A 22,961-nucleotide genomic window follows, 5' to 3' on the forward strand; every position below is an offset into this window, starting at 1 on the left:
ATCACTGAAAGGGCTCCTTCAAGAGCCTCTTGCTTGCTTTGTATAGAAGGATGCTGGCTGGGTGGCAGTTTTTAGTGCTACAAAAGACAAGCAAAGGATTGCAACAAAAATAGACATTGAGTCGAGTGCCAATGGCATGATTTCTTACCAACAATTATACATACTAGGAGTTTTACATTTGAAAAAAAATATTATATTGTAGTAAGTTATGATAATTGATCAGAATTATAGTTCATATTTGAATTTGATACATTCTAAATAGAGTTTTACATTTGAAAAAATATATAATCATCACATTGTAGTAAATTATGATAATTATTCAGGATTATAATTCATTTTTTATTATCATTCATCAACTCCCCTCACATTGGACAGATGATCCAGGTTGGCGGCGTCCAAGACGGGAGAAAATAACACGCGCAAATGTTTGTTGCGTAACGGAACGAGAGCGGGCGGGCGCCATCTTTGAATGGATTTGGTCCGATTTGGACATGACGTAACATACGTTGCATTCACCAGTTTGCATGACACGGAAATGGCACACGCATCATATAAAATAATTTAAAAAATGGTTAAGTTGACTAGAGTCAAACTAACATTTCCTATAGTCAGACAAACACGCGCTTATCGGCGGCGTCATTTACGAACCGTCTACAGACAGACGAATGAAAAAAATGCTGGCCAGCATGAAAAAAAGCAACCCCGAAAGACATTTAAAATACCACCAAAACGCGCAACGACGCGACGCAAAGTGGATTGCGGCGTGCCGTGTCGTGCCGTGCCGTGCCGAAACCTCAAGCACTCCCTAGACAGCGAAAATCCTGCAAGAAATAATAAATGGCATCGTAAGAAACTGCAAACATTTGCTCACGGGCTAAATAGCCTGCGGCCAACAATTTACCTCCAGGCCCACCGTCGCGGTGGACGTGACGTTGCCGAGTCACGAGAGTACGACAATCCTGCGACAAACAAAATAAATTTAAAAAAAAAAAAAAAAGGCTTGTGAGAAAAAGCAACAAAGCGTGCCGTCGTGAGAAACGGCAGGAGACGACAAACATTTGCTAGCATGCTCGCTTACCTGAGAAACCGTCCGCCGCCGCCGGCCCGCGCTCGGTGACACCTGCATATGATAACTCCCCTTGATCGAGCACACCTGTCTTCAATTGACCTAAAGCCCCGACGTCGCATCCGTCGATTCAAATCTTCTTCTCCTGATCGTCCAACGGCGCTCGGCACACTGACGCCACCAGGTGGTCGCCTGTCATGGTGACTACTGCGGAAAGGGTTGCTTCGGACTGACTATTTGGATGGAGGATACCCTATCATTATGACCAAATCTCCTTTGGTTTCCGAGCAGGCTCTGGTCGAGTGGTTAACGCCATTGCCTTCAATCAAATGAAAATATTTGTATCGAGTGAGGGTGAGTGAACCGATTCTAAAGACTCAGTTCACTTGAGAACTGGAATGCACATCACTAGTACAAATCAGTGCAGACGACTACTAGCTGGCAGGTCGAAATAGTCGACTGGTGAGTGACACGGGCTCATGTTCGGGAAGAACTTGGTTCAAACCCAGGTGTGAGAACATACCTGAACGTGCTTTTACCGTGCAATTAACCCTTTATTTATTTCTTCTTTTTTTTTTTTTTTTACCTCGTGGAGTGTACCTATTGAAATGTCCATGAGGTGTACCTACACATATTGTCATATAAAGCAGTAAACCAAATGTCAGATTTTTGTTTTCATGCCCCCAAAAATAAAAACAAGGAATAAAACACCAGACAATATGTGTATATATATGTGATTTACATTGTTATACGAGTTGGTGTTCAATATTTTATTCCTTAGTCTAAAACCTTTTTTCAAAAACTGTCACTTTCATTTGCAAAAGAAATACAATTTAAAGTATATTTTGTATTTATTTTATTCAATTATTCTACTCTCCATATATATACAGGAGTAGAACTTTACGTCTTTTGTTGTAATATAACTGATTTTAATATAGAAGCTGGTGTAACACCTAGCAGATTTTTGCTGGTGGTGTGCCTCGAGATTTTTTCCAATGAAAAGGTGTGCCGTGAATGAAAAAAGGTTGGGAAACACTGGAGTAAATTATTGTTTCAGTATAAAATCTTTAAAAAATAAAATGGCCCATAATGGTTTATAAAATCTACCGATTTCTGCCCATTTCCAAAGAGCGAATAACAAAATGACAATTTGGAACAATCAAGGCGTGACATCCTTTTTTTAATGCGTTAACCTCTCATCCTCATAAATCTTGTTACACTTCTCAAAACAAAATATAGGCAATTGTACAGTATGTAAAACAAACCCAATTTTATTTTACACTATATACATGTCATGATGTGCGCATTGCATCGTGAAAAACAAACAAAGCAACGTGTGTGAGGTCAATATCAACAAAAGCGTCAGAGCCGAGACATTTTAGTGTGTTGTTTGTGTCAGTGATCACATTAAATATGCTGGGTGGTTAAAGTAAAGAGAAAAAGAAATGTAAAAGGAGATGAATTCAAAACACATTTCAGTGGAATGTCTCATTCGTGCTGTCAAATGTGGCGTTACAAACCCGCAACATCACAAGGCCGACTGAATCCAAATTGACACTGGGTGCTTATCACATGAAATGAGTCAAATCCACATTTTAACATCCATGTATGGAATGTGAAACTTTTTTTTTTTCAATTTATAATTGGAGTTGGTTAAAAAAAATTGCAACATGCAAGTGGAGTGATCATTCGTGGAGATTAAGTTTCGGACATATTTTGTTTTCACAGTTTAAAAAAAAAAAAGAAAAATGATGGGCTAGTTTTTGGGAACATCGCATTTCCTCAAATAATGGCCGTGACTCAATTAATCACCAAGTCTGTCATCAAAAAGAAACAAAAAAAACTTCCCCAAAAAGTGGCTGATATGACCTGTGGCTGTTTCAGTGTGTGTGCATTATATATTACTATACTGCAATATATTATTTTATTTAAGTATAATTATGGGAAACGTTTTGAAATATATATGATTAAACATTTTTTCATTTGCTCCCTTTGAGACACACTGCACATAATTGCATTTGCTCCAGGCCACTATTAGAGGAAATTACGGTATTCAGTATCTTGTTGAAATGGTTTCATCAAGGTCATTTTGAATTTATATTTACTTGTAAAATTTTAATTTATTTGAAAACTTAAGTTGAAATAAAATGAACAGAAACATGAAAAAATACAAAAATGTAAAATTAAAAAAATTAAAAAAAGTGAAGAGGCAATATTTTTTGTTTCAATTTGAATATTGTTTGAGGTTTCATAAGTGTCATTTAAATTTATGGGAAGGAGTGTTCTACTTTGTCCTTTTAAAGTTTTCCAAGAAATAATGTGAACCAAAAATGCCAAAGGGGGTTTGACAAATAAGCTTCACGTTTTTATGTAACTAAATCAATTTACGAGGAGCTTTTTTTTTTTGAAGCCTAAAATGTACAAACTTCTATACTAACGTGAGTTCTGTGTCACTCGAGCTTCATTTTGGGCACGAGGAAAAATATGACGCGGCTTGTGTAAGTCTCCCTTTCAATCTTACGTAATTGTTTTAATCATGAAGCTCCTTTAAGTTTCGATGTCGATATTCTCGTGACAAAAAACTTCAGTCGTTATTCACTGGGGGGGGGGGGGGGGGGACTGACGTGTAGCCTGCTAATGTTTGTACAGACGCACATTTATAATACACACACTCACTCACGCAGGCATGACATCACATTTTTTTCCGCAAACACCCTATTCTCTGTGCAAATGTTTAACACCAGTGGTTCAAATAAAAAACATAAAAAGCTTTATGATCAGAACTGCATAAAAAAAAGAAAAAGACGTTTAAAAAATGACAACAACAAAAAAAAAAAAAACCTGTGCAGGATGAGCAAGTCGTCATCTTGTGTCGGCATTTCAACAAAGGTCCACGCGAGTCGACTTTTACGGGTTACGCAAGTTCCGCTTCCTCCAGAGTCGCCTACTTCCCCTCATCTGTCCGTCTTTCCGCCATTATTTGTTTGTGCCGAGCAACTACGCACGCGCCTAACTACACACGAGCAGTTTTAGTGTTCATATCTGTCCAAAAATACTACATTTATATGTACATCAATTAAATAGACATCAGTTAAGCACTTATGTGGCTGTTGTTGCTAAGCGGAGGCGGCCGGAAGCCTTCTCCTCTTTTTTTTTTTCTTTTTTTTTTTAACACAGATAAAAAACAGGAGAGTCGTTATCCTGCTGGCGGATTAACATCATGCCACAATAAATAAAAGTGAGGGAGGGGTTTGGTTAAAGAGGGGGGGGTCTGTGCAAGATGGCCGCAGTAGTAGCACAATGTGTACAACTAAGTAGTACAAGTGGTGTGGAGGTCCGACCTCCCGGGAGGGCATCGTGAGCGCGAGTGTTTCTTACATCGTCATCTGCCCTTGAACGCACCGCGGCGCCTCTCCGACCGACACTGTGAAAGGGGGATGCGAGGGGGTAGCAGGAGGAGGGAGGGGGTGAGCGCACTCCCCTTTGCTAGTTGCTAGGCTCTTAATGCGGGGTTGTTAGCATGAACGTGTGTTGCGTTGTGTGTCAGTAGCTGTTTTCGTGGCCTGCCAGGATGTAGAGGTTGCTGTGGGCTGTCGGGTTGTCGGTCGGCCGACTCTCCAACACCACCACCCTGAAGATAACACACAAGGATTATTAATTTAGACCTAAAACGAAGCAAGGATTTCACCGCAATGAAACGACGGTGTGCACAAATACGCATGATTTTTCTAAGCGTGAATTTTGTCACAACAAAATTGAAGTAAAAAAAAAATCAGCTTATATCAAATTTGATTTATTTGCTTTAACCACAAACTGAAAGAAAGTGACTCTTTGAGAAAAAGAATCATATTTGAGAACTCATAGAAGACCCCAAAGAAAAGATGATGTCATCAAAGAATGATGTTAAATCATGAGCGTGCAGACACCAAAATAAATTTCATTTTTTTCCAAACCGTTTATTTAGACTTTGATGTCTTCACTCTCATTAAGTAAGAACCGCTCCCCAACACCAACACTTCCAGCCCCACCCTAACCCAAAACACACACCAGGATTCAAAAAATCCCAACAAAGTCAGCGATACCTTGGCAGAGTAACACCTTTGTCATGGTGACCTTTGTGGTCGTCTCGTCTTTTTGTGGGAAGGCATTGGAAAAGGTTAATGCCTGACCATGTGTGCGTGTGTGTGTCTGTGTGCATGACGTGCGCCCACCTGTCTGATCCCAGTAGTCTGAAGATACGCGTACTGTCTGAGATCTCTTGTGTAATCTGTGGCAATGTGGAACATTTCAGAGTTACATCATGAAGAAGACTAGCAGGTTCCGGGCCAAGAAACCTGGCTCACCTCGTTGGTCTTGAAACTCCGCCCCTGCATGCCGTGCCTCCAGAAGGCCAGCACGCTATCCTGGAGACAAACTGTGAAGAAAAAAAAAAAACATGGCAGCCACGGAGCATTATTTTGTTGAATTAAGTCTAGTGGTGTCTTCAGTTAATTCCGCATATGTTTTCCTACCCGTGGACTCGATCTGGAAGTTGAAGGTGAGCTCGGCCGACAATTTCCTGCTGGATTTCAGTCGTCCCTGGAGGTTAACGATCTTGATACACCCTGATGAAGAGAAACGGGGAAATGAGGCGACGTGTTTTGGAGGCACTCGTCAGACCTCCGGCTGACTCACGATCGAGGCAGACGAGGATGGTGTCCCTCTCCAGCTGCGTGACGTGGATCACGCATGTCTGAGGCGTGTCTGTAGGCCAGAAAGAAAACATTTGGAGAACACCTCTCCAAAAAAACAGACCCCCAAAATGCTCAGTGTGCGTTCTCACCCGTCTCTGTGAACCAGGAGGAGGTAGCGTTGGGGTTGGGGTTGACCGTGCCGAATCGGACCACTTGGTTGAGCTCGCTCCCTTTACTGACGGCCACGCAGATGAGAGGGTACGTCTGCTCCGGGACCACCAACATCTCAAACACCTCCAACGGGCACGGCAGGGGGAAGTCGATGGTCTGTTTTGCCACCAAAAGTAAAAATAAACATTAAGTTTGAACCAACAATATAATTGTGATGACAAACATGTCCTGGTGACCTTAATGAGCATGAACTTCTGCATGGATTCCACCCACTCCAGCAGCATGACATGGGACTGGAAAGCCCCACAGAGGTACTTGTGGCCTGTATACGGGTTGCGCACTGCACACCGAAGGACAACAAGTCAGAACCAAGACGCACGGTGGCTTGATAATACAAACCACGTAATTAAAATCCACTTGAAGCATTCATCAAATACGTACCCACGCAACACTTTTGGCACCCTTTAGTGTCTGGAATTTTTGTGGAAACAGCAAACTTCCTATTAAAAAAAACAAAACAGTCCAACTTAAATCGTGACATTTCATATTGCTGATGGTTACATTCAAATATTTTTTATGGGATTTGGACCTTTTACCTGGGTATCATCTTATCAGGCAGCTTGTGTGTGGGAATGGCTACGGGTAATTTCTGCAGCTGTCTGGCCTGGTCGAAGAGTCCCGGCAGGCCGTGAGAGTACAACTGGGAAGCTTTTCCTGGAAAAGGCGCAAATAAAAGTACCATTTAATTGTTTGGTGAAGCAAAAGTCGTTTTGTTGGGGCAGCTGTGAAGCAACTTACCGGATACTGACAGAAGATTGTTGTTCATGACGTACAACCACGTGCAGCGTCGAGGAAAGAGCTACCGCAAAAGGTGCAGCATCTTGTTGTTGTTGTTTTGACTCCACATTTAAAGTCATTTACAAGGTGCACAAATAGGAAGAACATGACTCACCTGTTCCATTGTGGTCTCATGCAGCTCATTAAGGTTCAGTGTGTAAATTCCCTCTTCAGCGCCAAATATCAAGTACTGATCTGGAAAAAACACACAACACACGCAAGCTCCAGTAGAACAAAACACAACGATCGAAAAGGTAAGCAGAGCTGCAATGAGCGCATAGATTAATGGCTCTCGGAAGTGCAAAATATTCCTCCTATGTGTATCTTTTTTTACCTCTAGTGTCAGGGTTGATCCAGGAAGTGGCGCAGTGGATTTTGAGAGGGCAACCGTTGAACACCTTGGAGAAACACGCACCCATCTGCCAACAAAAGTGGAGGGGCGCTTAGAAACCGTCAATGAGCTCAAAGATCTGCCGCACAAGTTCACAGAGACACTTACGTGGACTTTAGGTGTCGGTGGGAGCCCGTTGCTACTTGGCATCTAAAATAGATCGACACACAAACGTAATTTTATTTGTTTTTTAAAAGAAAAATGAAGCTTCTGTTTCGAACGTCGTGAACAAATTACCGGGACATCCTTCTTGTCCTTCCGTAGAGGGACACTAGGGGGCATCGTAGACTGTTGTCTATCTGCAGGACTGCTGCGCTCGCCGTTGTGTGAAGCGCTCAGGCCGTTCCCTGCAGATATACAACACGCATAACGTCAGTTTGGGTGAGGCCGAAGGTGATCGCGTAGCACTGGACTCACGGGACTGACGACATGGAGGAGAGCGAGAATTGACTACAAGGCGGGTGAGGGAAGGTGGAAGGCAGCGAGGGAGGGAGGGAGGGAGGGAAGAGGGGAGCCGGCTGGCGTGATAAAGGCAGCCATGACTTCATCTTTACTCTTGCTTCCCTATGGCAAGAAGTTCTCTCCTCTTCCTCCATCCTCGATGGAAGGGCTGCTGTTAATTGATTGACAGCGCTCGGCAACCAATCAGGTGTCTAACGTTTAGTGTCAGGACATGTATAGCGAAAAGCTGGTGGGTACTACAAACATGGGCTGTGTTCGGAATCATTCAGTCATTCCTTAATCAGAAGTATTTCAAATGAAAAGCTACTTTGGAACTTTGTCATTCCCGTAAAAATAACATTGATTGAGCTACATCGCAAAATTGATGTTGTGATGTTTGCTTTATCTGTCTTGGCAGAAAACTGGCAGCCCTTTGCAATAATCAGTTGCAAAGAAGTAGCTCTCAGTTTCAAAATGGTTGGTGACCCCTGATACGATTCCGAACATAACCCAGGAGACATTAAAAGTGTTGCTATTAATGGACTCATGGGACAGATAAATCAGTGGGAGAGGACAACTGGAGGGGCGGGGCAAAAGGATGCTATCAAGCTACTGGCTCTTACTCTCATCCCCATTCTCTTTTTCCTGCTCCTCTTTCACCTCCTTCAGCACCTCCCACGCCTCCTCCAGCTCCTCCTCTGTGTGAGGCGTGTGGAGCCACTCCCAGAAATGCCTAAAGCTGCCATCGTCCTCCGGGGCGGACGAGTCCGCCGTGTCCGTGCGCTCGCTCGCGGTCTCGTTACCTAGGCTGCTGCGGCGGTGCGGCGGCAGCCTCGGGGGCGGCGGCCGCGGGGGCACGTTGGAGGCGGGCTTGGCGGGGCTTGGCGTCTGCGGGACCGGACAGCGCTTGATGGTCCCGCCGCCGTCATCCTCGCTGTGCGATTGGTCGTCCTGTTTAGGATGTGGCTGGGGCGAGCTGATGGACTTGGGCTTTGGGTGGGGGGTAGACAAGAGTCTTACTTGAATTTTAGGCAGACGAGTAGTTTTGTTCCTCACCAAAGACCTGTTAACCTACCTTAGGCGGGAGCGGGGGCGGGACCTTTGGTCTCAGGATCGTGTTCATCTTACTACACCGTGAGAAGATGGAGAGAGAGTGACACTGACTGGACAGCATATTTTAAGCATACAAGTCAAATCAATCAAAGGGGACATATAGATTTATTTTTGGCAGCTTCATGCGCCACATGCATTGATCAGCAGACTTAATTGGCAAAGTGCAATTTAGTAGCTTGAAGTGCTACCTCCATTTCGTGAAAAAAACCACAATGTTTATAATATGTCTCCTTTAAGTGACCAACCACGGCATCTGGGCTAAACAAAAAGAGCACGCGAATCAAGCAAGCTGGTGTCAAGTCTCTGAGAATTGTAGTGCCGACACGGAACTTTATACATGCTAGCGAGTCAATTTGGAGGTGTCGTTAGCACTATAAGGACAGAGATTTGACTCCATTTTGCTTCATAAGAGTTAAAAGTATTTTAACTAGCTAGTTAATGAGAGCTACAGGACTGACATGAACACGCAAATGAGAATGGACAGCAGCTGGATAATAAATATAATAGAGACGTGTTAAACCTGTAAATAGATTGCCTTCCACACACATCCCAAGATGCCACATTTTAAATTGGTTATTATCCAGCTTAAGGGGGTGGGGGGGGGATACAAAGCAAAGCGCAGAAAAAGTTCTCATGTTTGCTTTTCGACATTAAGAGAGCGCATGTTGATGAATACTTGAAAAAAAAAAAAAGATGCAGCGAGCAGCGTTAGCATCAATACAGAAACAAAGAAGCACATGGAGAGATGGCAGCAGGAGAACAAAGCAGCACTTCTGGACCAACTCTGACCCTAAAACCACTCACACTCATCTTTAGGGTGTTAGTGCTTTTGTTTTTTGCTGGCTTCCAGGTGAGTTTTAGGGTTAGTTGAGATGAAAAGCTATCAAGATGCACACACACAAACAAAAGGGCGTGATGGTGCGCTGTGCTGCATTTGAGAGATGCGTGGATGAAACTGTAGCACAAAACAGGAAGCCTTCCTCCTCCTTTCCTCTGCTCCTCATCCTCGTTTTGATGCGGGCGAGGGAGGGGAAAGGAGGACAGAGAGGCTTCCCGTTCTAGGACTGCATGGGGTGGGGGGGGGGGACTTACTGAGTGTGAGTTTCATCATCATCTGCACCATCATCATCATCCTCATCCTCATCATCCCCTAAGTGTGCCACATGGCCCCTGGGAGCGGAGGTGGAGATAGGAAGGGAGGGCAGATTTTCGGGGGGATTCGAAGGGGAGGGAAGATGAGGGGAGGAAGGATGCAAGCAAAAAGGTGGTAGGAGATGACAACAGGAGGAAGATGAGGAAGAGAGGTAAGGATGGGGGGATTAGAGCTGTGTGAAGCTTTGTCCACAAACAAACCGCTAACCCTTCAAACAACTTCTAACAAACAATTAGACACAATGAAGTTCCACTCCTCATTTTTTATCCCCCATCTTTAAATGTGATATCACCAGATTATCAACATACACTTTTGTGGTGACCAACAGTATCGAGAATGTTGGGACAGATTGCCGCGTGGGAAATGAAGCAAGAAGAACCCCTGCAGATTTGTGAGTGGAGTTGTTAAAATTGAAAAACGCTACGACCACGTGCCTGTGTGGAGCGCCAGTTATCAGCGTGTGGAAGCCATGCTCTGCGGGAAAGCGGCTAATAAGCGCAACCTTTCAACTCTAACGTTAAAGCGCCAAGCAGAGTGCAAAACGCTGACAGACCGGGAAACGGCAAAGAGTCGTTAGTGGCGCGTCATCAGACCCGATTAATTGCGAGTTAATTGGCTGATGCGGTGTTTAGAACGAGAAAAGAAGGAGAGAAGAAAAAAAAAATCGAAAGGTGCTGAGTCAGTCAGACTCACCTCTGCTGCAGCTCCTCCTCCACCGATTTGAGAAGACTCCTGTTTGGAGTCGAGAGGACGTTTTTATTAACAGGGAAGAAGCAACAAATATTTTAATCAATTCAATCTGCTGCCAGTCCCCCACAAATAGAAAACACAAAGCGCCCTCTACTTGCAATCAAATGTGACACAATGAGGAATGCTAAAAGGAAAGAAAGACAATAAAAGACCAAGGGGACTTACTTGTTTCCTCCGAGCAGACAAGGCGAATCGTGACCATACTCCAACTGCAAGTCCTAGAAAAACACAAAAGTGCAGCACTATTAGGATATCACATCCAAAAAAAATGACGCACTTGAATTCACAATCAAATAAAAACAACTAATAAAACTGAAGCCCGGTTGGGGGGGGCTTCAGTTATGGCAGCAAAGAGTTTTACAAGTAGAAGATCATGACGTGTATTTGTCTTGTGCTCACATTGTGGCCTTACAAGCGCAGCTGGAACAACGCTCATCGCAAAAAAAAAAAAAAAAAAATTGCAAAACAAATCTGAGGGGAGGAAAAAATCGTGCATCTCCAGCCCCATCTTGTATCTCTAATTAGATTTTTTAAGAGACCACCAAGAAAAAACACCAACAAAATAGTTATTAGAAGGCATTTGGGACTTCAAACCAGCATTATGTAGGATGACTACTGACATCTAGTGGTCATGTTGCAATTTGGCAACCCCAACGTGACCTCAATTGTTTGACGCTTACCCAAAGTTGGGCCCCACCAAAAGTGTTGCGACTCCACATGGTAAGCCATCAACATCGACCGCGTCTTCATAAAACATGTTTGGAATTTATGGGCGGTCTCCCTCGCCGAGGACGCAAAAAAAAAATAAATAAAAACAACTCTGTGGTAGCCCAAAAAATTGAGCGACTTTGCGTCAACGTTTCACCATCCTCGTCGATGGCGTCTTTCCTCCATCGCAATCCCAACGGAAGGAATTTCCGTTATCCACAGTGACGGGAAAACAAACGTAATTATAAGCCGTCTGCCCTCATCATTGTCTTTTTGCTCGCCCTAATGTGGTCGTCATGGTGACCGCGGCGGCCTGTTCGGCGCCACCCGAGCCGCTAAACCATTTAGCATTCCGGGGTGAATTCTACAAGGGCTGGCCCTTTTCAAATGTTTCATCCAAAGTAACTCAGATGTTCGACGGAGAGGATGGAGCTGAACTTGATGAGGTTGTCCACCAAAAACCACCAAGTAAAGCCACAATGTGTAAGCAGCCATGTGTCAAGGCGGAGGGGGGGGGGGAGAAAAAAAAAAAAGACATCTTGAAAAGGAAAAAGGAAAACAAGGAGGGGTGGAAAAAGAGAGACGCACTTGTTCTCTTCATCTACTGCACGAGAAGTTAGAGCAGAAGTGTACAAAAGACATAGCGAGACATTTCGCAGAGAGAAATATCCTCGCGTCAACTCCCCCCTCCCCCATGGGTGTGCCTTGGAGCAAGGCAGCGGGACTTTTCAAACTTTTCTGTGATTGTTCCATTCGGAGTGCTTTTATGTGATTGTACAAACTTCTGAAGGCGGGAAAAAAAAAAGAAAGATGACAGCTACAGATAATGAGGCTGAAAAGAAGAACAACACACATGAGCAGAAGAAGCGCAACAGGACACCAATCCACCGAAATGAACACACAACAAGAAATAGGCGGAGATTACGAACGGCGGAGAGAGAGATGGAAGAGGTTAATGTTGATTGGTGCAAATGAATAAAAAAAAGAGGGGGGGGGGGTCGAGAAAGAAGGAGAGAGACGAGAGAGAGAGTACTACCAGATTAGATCTCGCGGTATAGTAGAGCTCCTCAACACAGTCCAGATAGGGCTCAGAATCACACTGGTCAGCAAGACAAAGCCAGAGAGACCTCAAGTTAATACATCAACCTCGGACGATGAAGGGGAAATGGGGCGAGGGAGGGGGGCGGGAGCGAGGGATGGCAGGAATCGGTGCATTGATGCAAGACAGAAGATGATGTATGGGAGCGAGGGGGAAACAAAAATGGAACAAGGCCAATATGGGCTCTGGAGAGAAAGAGAGAGAGGATACAGAGACCAATCCCGGGATTGCGGATTTCCTCAAATAATGATGTTGATTTACGCAAGTGCAGATGGTCACGGGAATTGATTAGGGCAGGATTGAATTTGTTGAACAAGTAAGAATTTCATGTTTTTTTGACAAATATATGCTGCTGATTAAAATTATTATTTTTATTCAAGAGTCGAATCGTGATTATGATGCTATTTTTATATCGGTCCAAATAAATGGCTCAGTCTCCTCGCTGTCACAGAAAAACAGGAGTGCGTTTGTTAAAGACGATAAAAGGAAATGGTCATTTTGGATCGGCGGCTATATTGACGATGAATCAACGTCATTGTTGTTATTTGTAAAGTCAACGCCTCGCCTAATCAGTCCAATCCCTACACCGCAAATGTTATAGTGCATTTTAGGTTCATCCTGGTGTTTCCCCGAGAAGCCCAATATTCCAAACTTTTTGGGGTGGCGCGTATTAAAAAAAATACTGCAAAAAAAAGACATCATCTTCTGCAAACATCGACTTGACATGACTTCTTCTACTACAACACATTCTGCATCGCTCGTACTGTGAACAACTAACAACGCCACCTGTCAAAAAGAAAGTGTCAATGTAAGCAGGAGATACAGCACCTTCCCGAAACCTGAAAATATTTTCTATTACAGCAGCAACAATGGAGGACAATGATGAACTGACTGGATGTGACAGTGAAAAGTGATTGTTACATCAACGACATTCGGCAATTTAAAACCCCCGACACCAATAATGTGTTGACCCAATTTCAAATAGCCCAGACTTCCTCCAAGGCACATTTTGGAACCCCAACTATGCACCTTTGAATCCAAAAGAACACCAGAGCAACTCATTCAATTCGAGTGTTGATCCAGTGCCATCAACAACGGTGATCTTAAAATGGGTGAGGACAACGACATTAGGTAACAACTCACCGGTTCGTGATGGGGCTCCGTCTCCTTCCTCAGCGGCGGGTCAAACTTCACCTGTCCAACTGTGAAAATGACCACAGATGGAGGCGGTGAACATTTAAAGGTTATTGTTGTGTATGCGTTCATTCTCTTGTCCGTGAACTCACAGTTGATCTCAGAGAGAGTTTTTCCTTCTCGGGTGCTTCTGCTGGTGGAGCGAATTCGGTGAGGGACGGACACTGGAGACTGAAAGGGAAAGAGAAATGGAGACAGAGTCAAATAAAAGCTCCAATGAACCACCGCGACGGTTTTGCAGGCCACTCGAGAAGATTACACAAGGTGAAAAACAAAATAATCTCTTTGCTATTTCCTCTTTGGGAAGGGAGGGGGGGCCGATCTGATGACACAGCAAAAAAAAAAAAAGCTGCCAGCTGCACACAGCAACAAGGTCAACACAATCAAATCAAACAAATGCTCCCACGTCAGGATGTTTACATCTATTGATACGGCGGGAGAAGTGCAGCCTGCTAAAAAAATACTCAAATATCTTCAATCAATGATTTGTAAAAACCTTCGACATCAGACCGCAAATAATCTCTCGGTTCCTTCATAACACAGCAAATTCACACCATGCTACAAAAAAAAAAGGAGCATTCGAAAAAACACAAATTAGCATTCCCCGGTTCCGCCACTAGGTGGCCGGAACACCTTCCCGACACACGAGCCACTAGTTGAGGAAATAACGCTATTATGCGCCACGGTTGCCACGACAACATCAACTCAACACACGCTTTGTTAAGACAAAACATCACTGCAGACACCGCAGCTCCGAGATGGTACCTTCCGATGAGCGGGAAAGCGGGGCGCGCGCCGAGCGCCGGGGCTAACGGCTAGGAAGCGGCCCCTGTACTTAAACTGTGGAGGAAGAGGAGGGGAGAGCATGGTGGGAAGGCAGACAAGAACAGAAGAGAGGAGAGGAGAGGAAAGGCAAGAAGGAGAAGGGGAAGCGCTGCAGGATGGAGAAAAGAGGAGAAGGTTGAGTGAGGCCGGTGCCATGGAGGAGGAAGCGCAGGAACGTGGGAGGAGTTAAGGCTGCCGGGAGAAATTGTTGACGTGGGGATTGGAATTTGACAAATGGAGAACAGATGAGACACGATTTGGGGAGGAAGGAAAAGAGGCGACATCCAGTGAAAAGGTCATTAGCACCGCCATGTGCTTTTGTGTGAGGGGTGTCAAATTTCCAGTAAATAAAGTTAATTTTGGAAAGATTTGATTTGGTAACAAAAAAACAAAACCAAAAAGGAAAATCAACAGATTTTATCGAATCCAATCCATTGGCTTGGAGAAAAAAAAAAAAAATCCTGGAATTTTGCAACCCACCAAAATACAATAGAAGGCCCGACCGAGCGAGGTTACCTCCGGTTCGGGGTCGTCGTCGTCAAAGTCGTTGTAATTGTTGTGCTCGGGGTTTTTGGCCCGGTCCAGCAGCTCTTTTGCCAGCGTCCTGCTCAGGGGCTGAGACACAAACGGGTGCTGCAAAGACAGGAAATGAAGCGTTCAAATTTTTTCCGGGGCTCCTACAAGAACATGAATAACAACCACGTTTCATTGAATCGACTTTCTGAACAAACACGTGGACGCTACTTGGAACTCTACCGCAGCCAAAGGACAAAACCTGTTCCGTATTTTGGTGATACAGTCTGACTGATTGTGTTCTCAAAGTCACTAAGACCTTGACGGTGACTTAAACACAAAGCGCCATTGTTTTCGATGCTTCGTTACAAATCCCCGAGCGACTTGGGGAAATGAATTTGTACATTCAATGAGCCCACACACAGTGAGGAAATATGTAAGAGTGGGGGCAGTTTAATAGCTGGATTAAAAAAAAATTCTGTTCATTCTTATGAAATATTACAGAGAATCAACACTGACAGCAAGATGTGGAAAAAAAAAAATTCTATGACTTTCTCACCTGGAGTAGCTTCTCGGCCGTGGGCCTCTTCTTTGGGTTCTTGGTTAGGGCTATTTTTACAAAATGGTGGAAGTTGTCCGTCCTGCGGTCGGGAACACGGCACAGAATATAAACAAGCAAAATGGTCGTTTTTAGTGTGTTTCGGGAACGACGCCTTACCACTTGACTTTGTCTTTCAACTTAGGCGGCTGGAAATTACTCTTGGTCATTAAGAAAAGAGCCCTGTGTAGGGAGAAGGAAAGGGGGCGGAGCTTAGAAAGGGGATCGCTTTCACTCCTAAAAAAATGGTTTCACACACAACCTCATGGGATGCAACTCGAACATGGGCGGCTGAAGCTCGGCCAGCTCGATTGCGGTGATCCCCACGGCCCAGATATCGCACAGTTGGTTGTAGCCGCCTTTTCTCTCCACGGCCGCCACCTCCGGAGCCATCCTGTTGCGACAAACACATTCTCCAATTCATTAAAGTTTAACAAGAAGCGCCGATTCATCAACTGATCAATCAAATTCTTTCATCCGGCTGCAGTTTGTACACTCGGCCCCTCGCATGCGTCATCAACGACTCACCAGTAAGGTGTTCCGATGAATGACTTCCTCTTGGCCAGAGTTGCCGTGATCTGCGCTGATACGCCAAAGTCGGCTATTGAGAGAAAAATGAACCGAAAGATGAATGACCCCTCGAGAAAGCGGAGTGAGAACACTATAGAGAAATCCCCCAGGGAAGGAGGGAGGGGGGGGAACAAATGGAGATGGACCGGTTGGTCTCACCTAGCTTGACGTAGCCGTTGTCTGTCAGGAGGATGTTGGCGCCCTGTTGTTGACAAAACGCGGTTATTTATTTAGTGTGTGTATTTTGTGATGCATGTTCCCCCAAAGCTCACCTTGATGTCTCGGTGCATTTTGCCTTTATTGTGAAGGTAGTACAAACCCTGCAAATACACAATCACGCAATTGTTAAAGCTATGAAAAAAATAAATAAAATAAAATCAAGGATCAAAATATCATGCCGCACCTGCAGGGTCTCCCGTGACATGTAAGCTATTTGGGACTCTAACAAAGGCCCGGTTACTAAAAAAAAAAAAAAGAAAAGGAAAGAATGAAAAGGTCATTACGTGGACGACCAGACGTGACTAAACAATCAGAATGCGAGTGTCACCATGATAGATGTCCTGTAGGGAGCCTCCTCCGCAGTACTCCATGCTGATCCACAACTTGTCTCGCCTACACACACACACACACAGATTAGTTGCGCCATCTTCCATAATGTAACAACAACTTAGCAAAAAAGATGTTTCATTCTAAAATATAATAGATTGGAATGTACCATTTGCCAACAATGGCTTTCAAATCATTCACCAGAAAACACCACAACAATATTAAGTTTGAAATAAATCTTTTGAATTGGATTCTTACTTACAATTTATGTTTTGGAGCTATCCCCTCGTATAATAGTCCATCTATCACTTTGTTTGCATTTTTTTTTTTTTCCGTCCGTTCCGCATGCTCATTATCCAAAACGCCCAAATAAACGTCAGTAGAATATGTAAAGTGTTCGTACCGGAGATAGCTGCCAAAGTAGGCCACGATGTTGGAGTGCTTACAATCCTTCATCATCAGAATCTCCTGCTGGACAACGGCAAAGTCTTCCCCTGGATGGAAGCAAACAAAGCGGAGGGGATGAAGGGAGCGAGGAGGATGGCCAGAGAGGATGAAGGCTAAAGTGCTCACCTGGCTCCAGTTTGATGACTTTGATAGCCGCCAGCTCTGCTGTGTTTACATTACGAGCCTGGAGGAAGAAGAAGGGAGGTTAGCAATCAGGAGGCTCTGAAACGTGTGGTGGACGGCCAAATGGTTTCCCGCCGTGAACAGCATCCTCCAATTGTTTATGGGATTGTACGTAGCAGGAGGCGAGTGTTTTACATGACAATGACTAGACATAAAACGTACGTACGGGAAATGGAGTCGTATTCCCGAAAAGCCGGGAATTCTTTGCTAAGCGGCGTATTGGCAGGGCAGCAAGGAGGCAGATTTTCTAAAAATAGCGAGCTGTGTTTACATCGCTTGCGAAGGAAGAGAGAAGTTCCTCTGTGAAACAAGACATGAATAAAAGATGATTCCAGAAGCATCGCCGCATAAGAATGCGTGAAAGTGAGTGGCTTTAATAGCCGTTGATGGTTTAATGGGCGTGACTTAATAAATCTTTAGAATGGAAAGTAAAATTGATAAGAGCGGCCATCTTTGAAATAAAATGCTCACGATATAGTGACAATATATTTTTGCTACTTTTCAGCCTCTTTTTCAATGATGAGCCTCTGATTTTACTGCGTTTAATCCGGCACGCATTATTTGCTTTTACATTGATTCCTATGGAAAACGTTGCTTCGACTTACAAACTTTTCTACTTACAAACCCAATTGTGGATTGAATTAAGTTCTTAAGTAGAGGTGCCACTATATTTTATTATCTTCTGCAGCTTCCAACACAAATTACAGCTCCTCAAATTAGCCATCCTTGCTCACAGCAGTTAGCGAGATAACACCTCGACCTTGAAAACAAGACACCACTGCAACGCTGTACGGTTCTGAAAACACACACCCCCATGGGAACTGCAGCCTGGCCTGCATATTTCGCCAAGATTTTGTACACAGCGAACCGTGACATTTCACACGGCGCTCCCGCTCACTTCATTACCCGAGAGTGAAAGCTTCTAATGAAAGAGACCTAAGGACACGCTTTGACTAAAGTGCTGGAAATGTCAACACGTGGACATTTTTTTTTTTCCCCCAGACACTTGTCGTTGAGTCTGGTAGAAATGCGAGGAGCACAAGTGGAGAACAGGGCGATGATTGACAGCGCACAATACGAGAAGGCAGCACAAGAGCACGTAACAAAGCCCGTGGCAGGAGGGAGGAGGCACAAAGAGACGTCCAAAGGCGAGAAAGGAGACGTACACAGCCCGCCAGTGTGTTCGCTCGCTTTACAGACAGGCGAGGGTGATGACTCATGGGCGCTCAGTGGCAGCGCTTGCGGCAACAACACACACTTGAATGAGTCCGATTGATTGCGTCTGGTGTTACTGTTCGATCCCCGCTGCGCTTGCGGCAAGTGTTTACATGCTTGATTAAAATCTTTTGGGTTTTTACTGCTGCGAGCAACGAGCGATGAAAAATGTGCATTGATTCATGCGAGGCGCGAAAAGCAGGATTTATGTTTTGGGGTGAGACTGAGGCCAGGTTAGCCCACAACAGAAGAATGGTCAGGTGAGGTTAAAGTTGATGCCAAGGTCAACCACAAATGAACCCTTCTGAGCTCGCTTAATGAATGACTTTCAAGGGCCTTTGCATTCTGTTCGGTGGGTGAACAAGAATGGGGGGAGGGGGGGTCCGCTGGCCATCTGCGAAGCTGGTGACGGCACGCAATCGCCTCGGTCAGTGGGCGGGTCATGCCGCAAGCCCTCTGCGAGGTCGCCTTCCTCTGTTGGCGCGGAACAATAGGACATGAGGGCCTTCGTACGCGCACACGTAAACACTCACGCACACACATAAAGGAAGCCCCGGGACTGTTGCATTCCTGCACCGCGGTCGTCCAGATGTCGTACAAACACACAACAAGGCCCGGTGGGAGGAAATTGCTACTATGAGCACATTTTAATTCAGCCTGGCGTTAAACTCAGCGGGACGTACAGGCACAAGGAATTAGCCATTAAAAAAAATAATCATCTAATTGCACGCGCTTAAAATTGATTTCAGAGGTAAAACAGGAACACATTCCTGGACTTGTGCATTGAATTGTGTTTTTGACCAAGAGACAAAAAAGATTTCTCTGTATGCAAGCGACACCGACGCACTAATTGTGTACATTCATCACACTGACCAAAAAAAACCAATCCATCATCTGGTGGATAGCTAGCATGCATTGTTAGCATAACTCACATTGCGCTGCGGTTAAAGGCAACTGCTGTCGTGGAAAATCGGAACCGACTTGACTCTTTTGTTTTAACGCGATGGCCTTTCACGCTCTGATCCTTGCCTGGGAAATATGCTAGCAATGTCTAAGAGGAGAGTGTCAAATGACTTTTCCAGGTGACAAGTGCGCTTGGCGTAAACCAAAGGACAACCCAAAGTGTGAGTGTACTTCCTCAATCCGAAGCTGGACACATCGTCACTTTGCGGGAACAGGGACGTCATCCTATTCTAATTTCGGACTCAACATCGCATCCGGCAAATCCTTGAGAGGAGCAGCTATTACGGCCACGATTATTGACGGGAGTGTCGGCGGCAAAAATGTCATGCAGGACCAACCAGTCGGATCGTGACACCTTCAGGATGCACGCCGTAGTATTGAGAAGCAGGTATTCCTAGAAGTACCACCACATCCTGTTTGTTCTAGAGCTGAACATATTTACATTTAAGCGGGGGGGAGATTGTGAACTTTTGGCTAAACACATTTTCATCACAACTGCAGTATTGGTATGGCAATGATGCCATCAATGCAAGGTGCTAGCTAACAAAACACGCTAATACAACAGCCACTTTGTTAGAACCTAACAGACTTAAATATGCGGGAAAAGGTCGCCCGGCATCCCCGTGCCTCCAGGAATGAGATTCCAAGCGTCCGAGTGCAAAATACTAATTCTCAGCGTCCATGTAATGGAGCGCCTCCGCAAATTGAAGACGATCATGTGTCGGGAGGCTCACACGTTGCTTCCTGCTCAAACATTCCGATCCGAGTCGCAGATTTTCACACAGCGGGAGAGCCAAATATAGGCATCAATGAGCTTTTACCGAGCAGGCCGCCCGCTGCTTACACAGACGTCCCAGTAATGCGGCGAGGGTTTACAATTTAACTCTCCAAAACTGTCATCACCTGTTTTGGGGAATTTGGTCATGAGACATGTACAAGGCGAGCCCAGGAAAGTAGATATTACGCAAAAATGTATAGCAGCCATTGACATCTTGTGATTCCTAAACATTTGGTGATAATTATTTAGATGTGTGATGAACTATAAAACAATAACAGGACCAGTGGGGACAATAACAAGTTTGTCAGAGCCCGAGTGGCTGCAAGGAGCCAAGATAAAACACCTAAAATTAGAAACACACATGATCGACTCCAGCAAGGGAAGCATGCATGCAAGATGCAAAACAACGACACAAAGTTGCAAAAATCAGCATAAAAATAAAAGAATATCCAACAACCGGCCTCGGAAATGTTGCTGTGACATTTTAGCAACATAAGAATCCTGGAAGAGGACCAAAGATCATTAAATTAATTTAAGAGTGTTGCGTGTTTCACAGAGCTGCGCTGTGCCAGCTTTGTCTGTCGTTTAACAGCCAACGGAATGTCATTTTGAAACAACCACAAACCTGACACTTTATTCGAAACACCTCTGCAATCCAAATTGTGTAATATTGTGGCCAGAAGCGCGCTCCGCGTGATAAGTTAAAGTAACTGTTTTTAGTAGTTACACATGGGTATTTAAAACATGAGCTAGAAGTCACAACAATCAGAACATAGCCTATTTTTTTGCCTTTTGTCTGCTAGCACAATGTTAACACATAGAGGGGAAACACATCAAACCCTTTAAATATAGCAGTATTCTGTCATATATTCTTTATCCTCTGCAAGGAACTGAGACGAGTTGACAGGAGCTGAGCCTTCTATGTTGTCCATATACAGTATTTATCTGTCCTATACTGCCCCTGGGCAAGACTACTAAATTTATTACAGTATGTTTATTGGAAGACTGCTGTTTTTTCGAATTAAAAACATTACAAAAGGTTTTTTGTTTTCCATAGGGAGGTTGGAACGGATTAATGACATTTCTATTCATTTCGATTGGGAAAGTGGATTTGAGATACGAGTAATTTAAATTGTGAAGGTATATGAGAAAAGAGGGCAAGCAAAATAAATCATTTACGACGTTTCCTGACACTATTCTTAAATATGGTGCTTGATTATTCTTTGTCAAGAATAGCAAAACATTATAACTTACTCAGAAAGTTTTGATTTGATTTTGGTGTCTAATAAATTAAAACCATCGCGAAGGACATGGGCTGATTGTTGATCACAAAGATAACAGACATAAATCACAATAAATCAAACTGCCCAACTATTAATGTGTTGATTACTTGTGTAATAACCGTATATAATCAATTTTATCGTGCTAGAGCTGAAGAGATGTTGCTAATGTTATTGTTTATCGTAGCTTGTTGTTGAGTTAGCATCTTTAGGGGGGCTTACGACAGCTGTCAGCTAGGCGGTCCAACGAAAGGACCTTTTTCCGGCAGCTGTGCAGAAAGGTAAACCGTCAGTGAATATTTGCGCACATAAATCAATGCACGTTGTGATTTTGTGACATTATTCCACTCCATAGCAATCAGGTTTAGCATTGCAATGCTAACACAAATCGACTGAGTCCATTTTCGGACAGCTAGCTTTGCACATGTCCGCTATCCGGTGCTGTTTTCTTCTGACGTAATCGCACTAAAGCAGGCAACAGGGTGGATGCAGAAGCTGACATTGAAATGCAAATAAATGCATTTAATAAGATAGTGTGACAACAACATCCAGGATTTCAAGCGGCGGGGCTAGCATTAGCTCTATTTGACGCACTTTTAAACGGCCCACAGCTTCAAGTTGTGACAGTGATAATGTTGGGCCTTCCCAAATGAGTGACATGAGTGGCAAAAACACACATTTGATTCCATTTAAGAGACACGCCCAGCGCTTATGGGTGTCCGATTATGGAACTCCGAGTCAACTGCGCGTCTTCCCCCACTCCGGCTGCAGTTTTTTACCTTGTAGACGTCTCCGTAGGTGCCGCTTCCTATCCTCTGGATCAGCTCGAAATCCTCCTGCGGATTGCGGCGGGACAGGTCGACGCTGGCGTTCATCATGGCCAAGTGCCGCTCAGGGCGCCGGACGACGCGCGCGGTTGACGGACACCGACGATGTTATGTGCGAAAGGGGATAATTGTCACGGAGAAAAAAAAAAACATACGGCGTCAGAAAATAACAACCCGAGCCCACTCCTGCTCCAACATGGCGGCCACTGCGCTTGGAGCATGCGCATTGGAAGTGCCCTCCTCTTCCATGGAGCCTATGCAAGGCACATGCGCACACATCAATTTACGGACAAAATTATTTGAATTAAATGTAATAAAGGTCAACAAAACTGCATTCCATTATTTATTTTTTTACACTAAATTTCCATTTCGTTCAGGGTCATAATCAGAGTACTTCATTGATTCCTGCAGGAATTGGATATGCAACAGTAGGTACGTTTTATTTAAGAATCATGTAACCGTTTTCACACCTAAAAATACTGTCATGTATATGAAATACACGCCATTTTATATTCTCTCATCTTTCCTGCCTTAAGTGGCTCCCTCTGGTGGAATGCAAACGAATCACAAAGAACAGTTCTGTTGTATTTAACTTTTAAGTTGAATGCAATTCTCTCGAG

At 44.3% G+C, this 22,961-nt stretch overlaps 1 protein-coding gene across 7 annotated transcripts; it reads right to left on the bottom strand.

The window, feature by feature from the left end:
* Positions 1 to 2,225: 2,225 nt before the first annotated feature.
* LOC125978978 (mitogen-activated protein kinase kinase kinase kinase 3) lies at positions 2,226 to 22,568 on the bottom strand. 7 transcript variants are annotated; one of them, XM_049736914.2, is made up of 35 exons: positions 22,294 to 22,568; positions 17,222 to 17,279; positions 17,052 to 17,142; positions 16,650 to 16,714; positions 16,506 to 16,561; positions 16,375 to 16,422; positions 16,262 to 16,304; positions 16,061 to 16,133; positions 15,795 to 15,926; positions 15,653 to 15,715; positions 15,494 to 15,575; positions 14,938 to 15,054; positions 13,689 to 13,767; positions 13,546 to 13,604; positions 12,340 to 12,402; positions 10,761 to 10,813; positions 10,539 to 10,577; positions 9,785 to 9,862; positions 8,655 to 8,706; positions 8,203 to 8,569; positions 7,376 to 7,485; positions 7,247 to 7,288; positions 7,082 to 7,166; positions 6,863 to 6,942; positions 6,709 to 6,769; positions 6,507 to 6,624; positions 6,352 to 6,410; positions 6,147 to 6,250; positions 5,889 to 6,066; positions 5,741 to 5,809; positions 5,578 to 5,670; positions 5,410 to 5,480; positions 5,278 to 5,333; positions 5,149 to 5,196; positions 2,226 to 4,697 (listed from the first exon to the last, which is right to left on the bottom strand). In XM_049736914.2, exons 1-35 carry the CDS (start codon positions 22,390 to 22,392, stop codon positions 4,610 to 4,612), a joined length of 2,979 nt encoding a protein of 992 aa, XP_049592871.1. In that variant the 5' UTR covers positions 22,393 to 22,568; the 3' UTR covers positions 2,226 to 4,609. The 7 variants fall into 7 exon arrangements, with proteins under 7 accessions (XP_049592871.1, XP_049592876.1, XP_049592873.1 ...); XM_049736919.2 differs by having other exon boundaries at positions 8,383 to 8,569; positions 22,294 to 22,567; XM_049736916.2 differs by lacking the exon at positions 12,340 to 12,402 and having other exon boundaries at positions 22,294 to 22,567.
* Positions 22,569 to 22,961: the final 393 nt, after the last annotated feature.

Source organism: Syngnathus scovelli, chromosome 12 (assembly GCF_024217435.2).
Source record: "Syngnathus scovelli strain Florida chromosome 12, RoL_Ssco_1.2, whole genome shotgun sequence".
NCBI classification, from domain to species: Eukaryota; Metazoa; Chordata; class Actinopteri; order Syngnathiformes; family Syngnathidae; genus Syngnathus; species Syngnathus scovelli.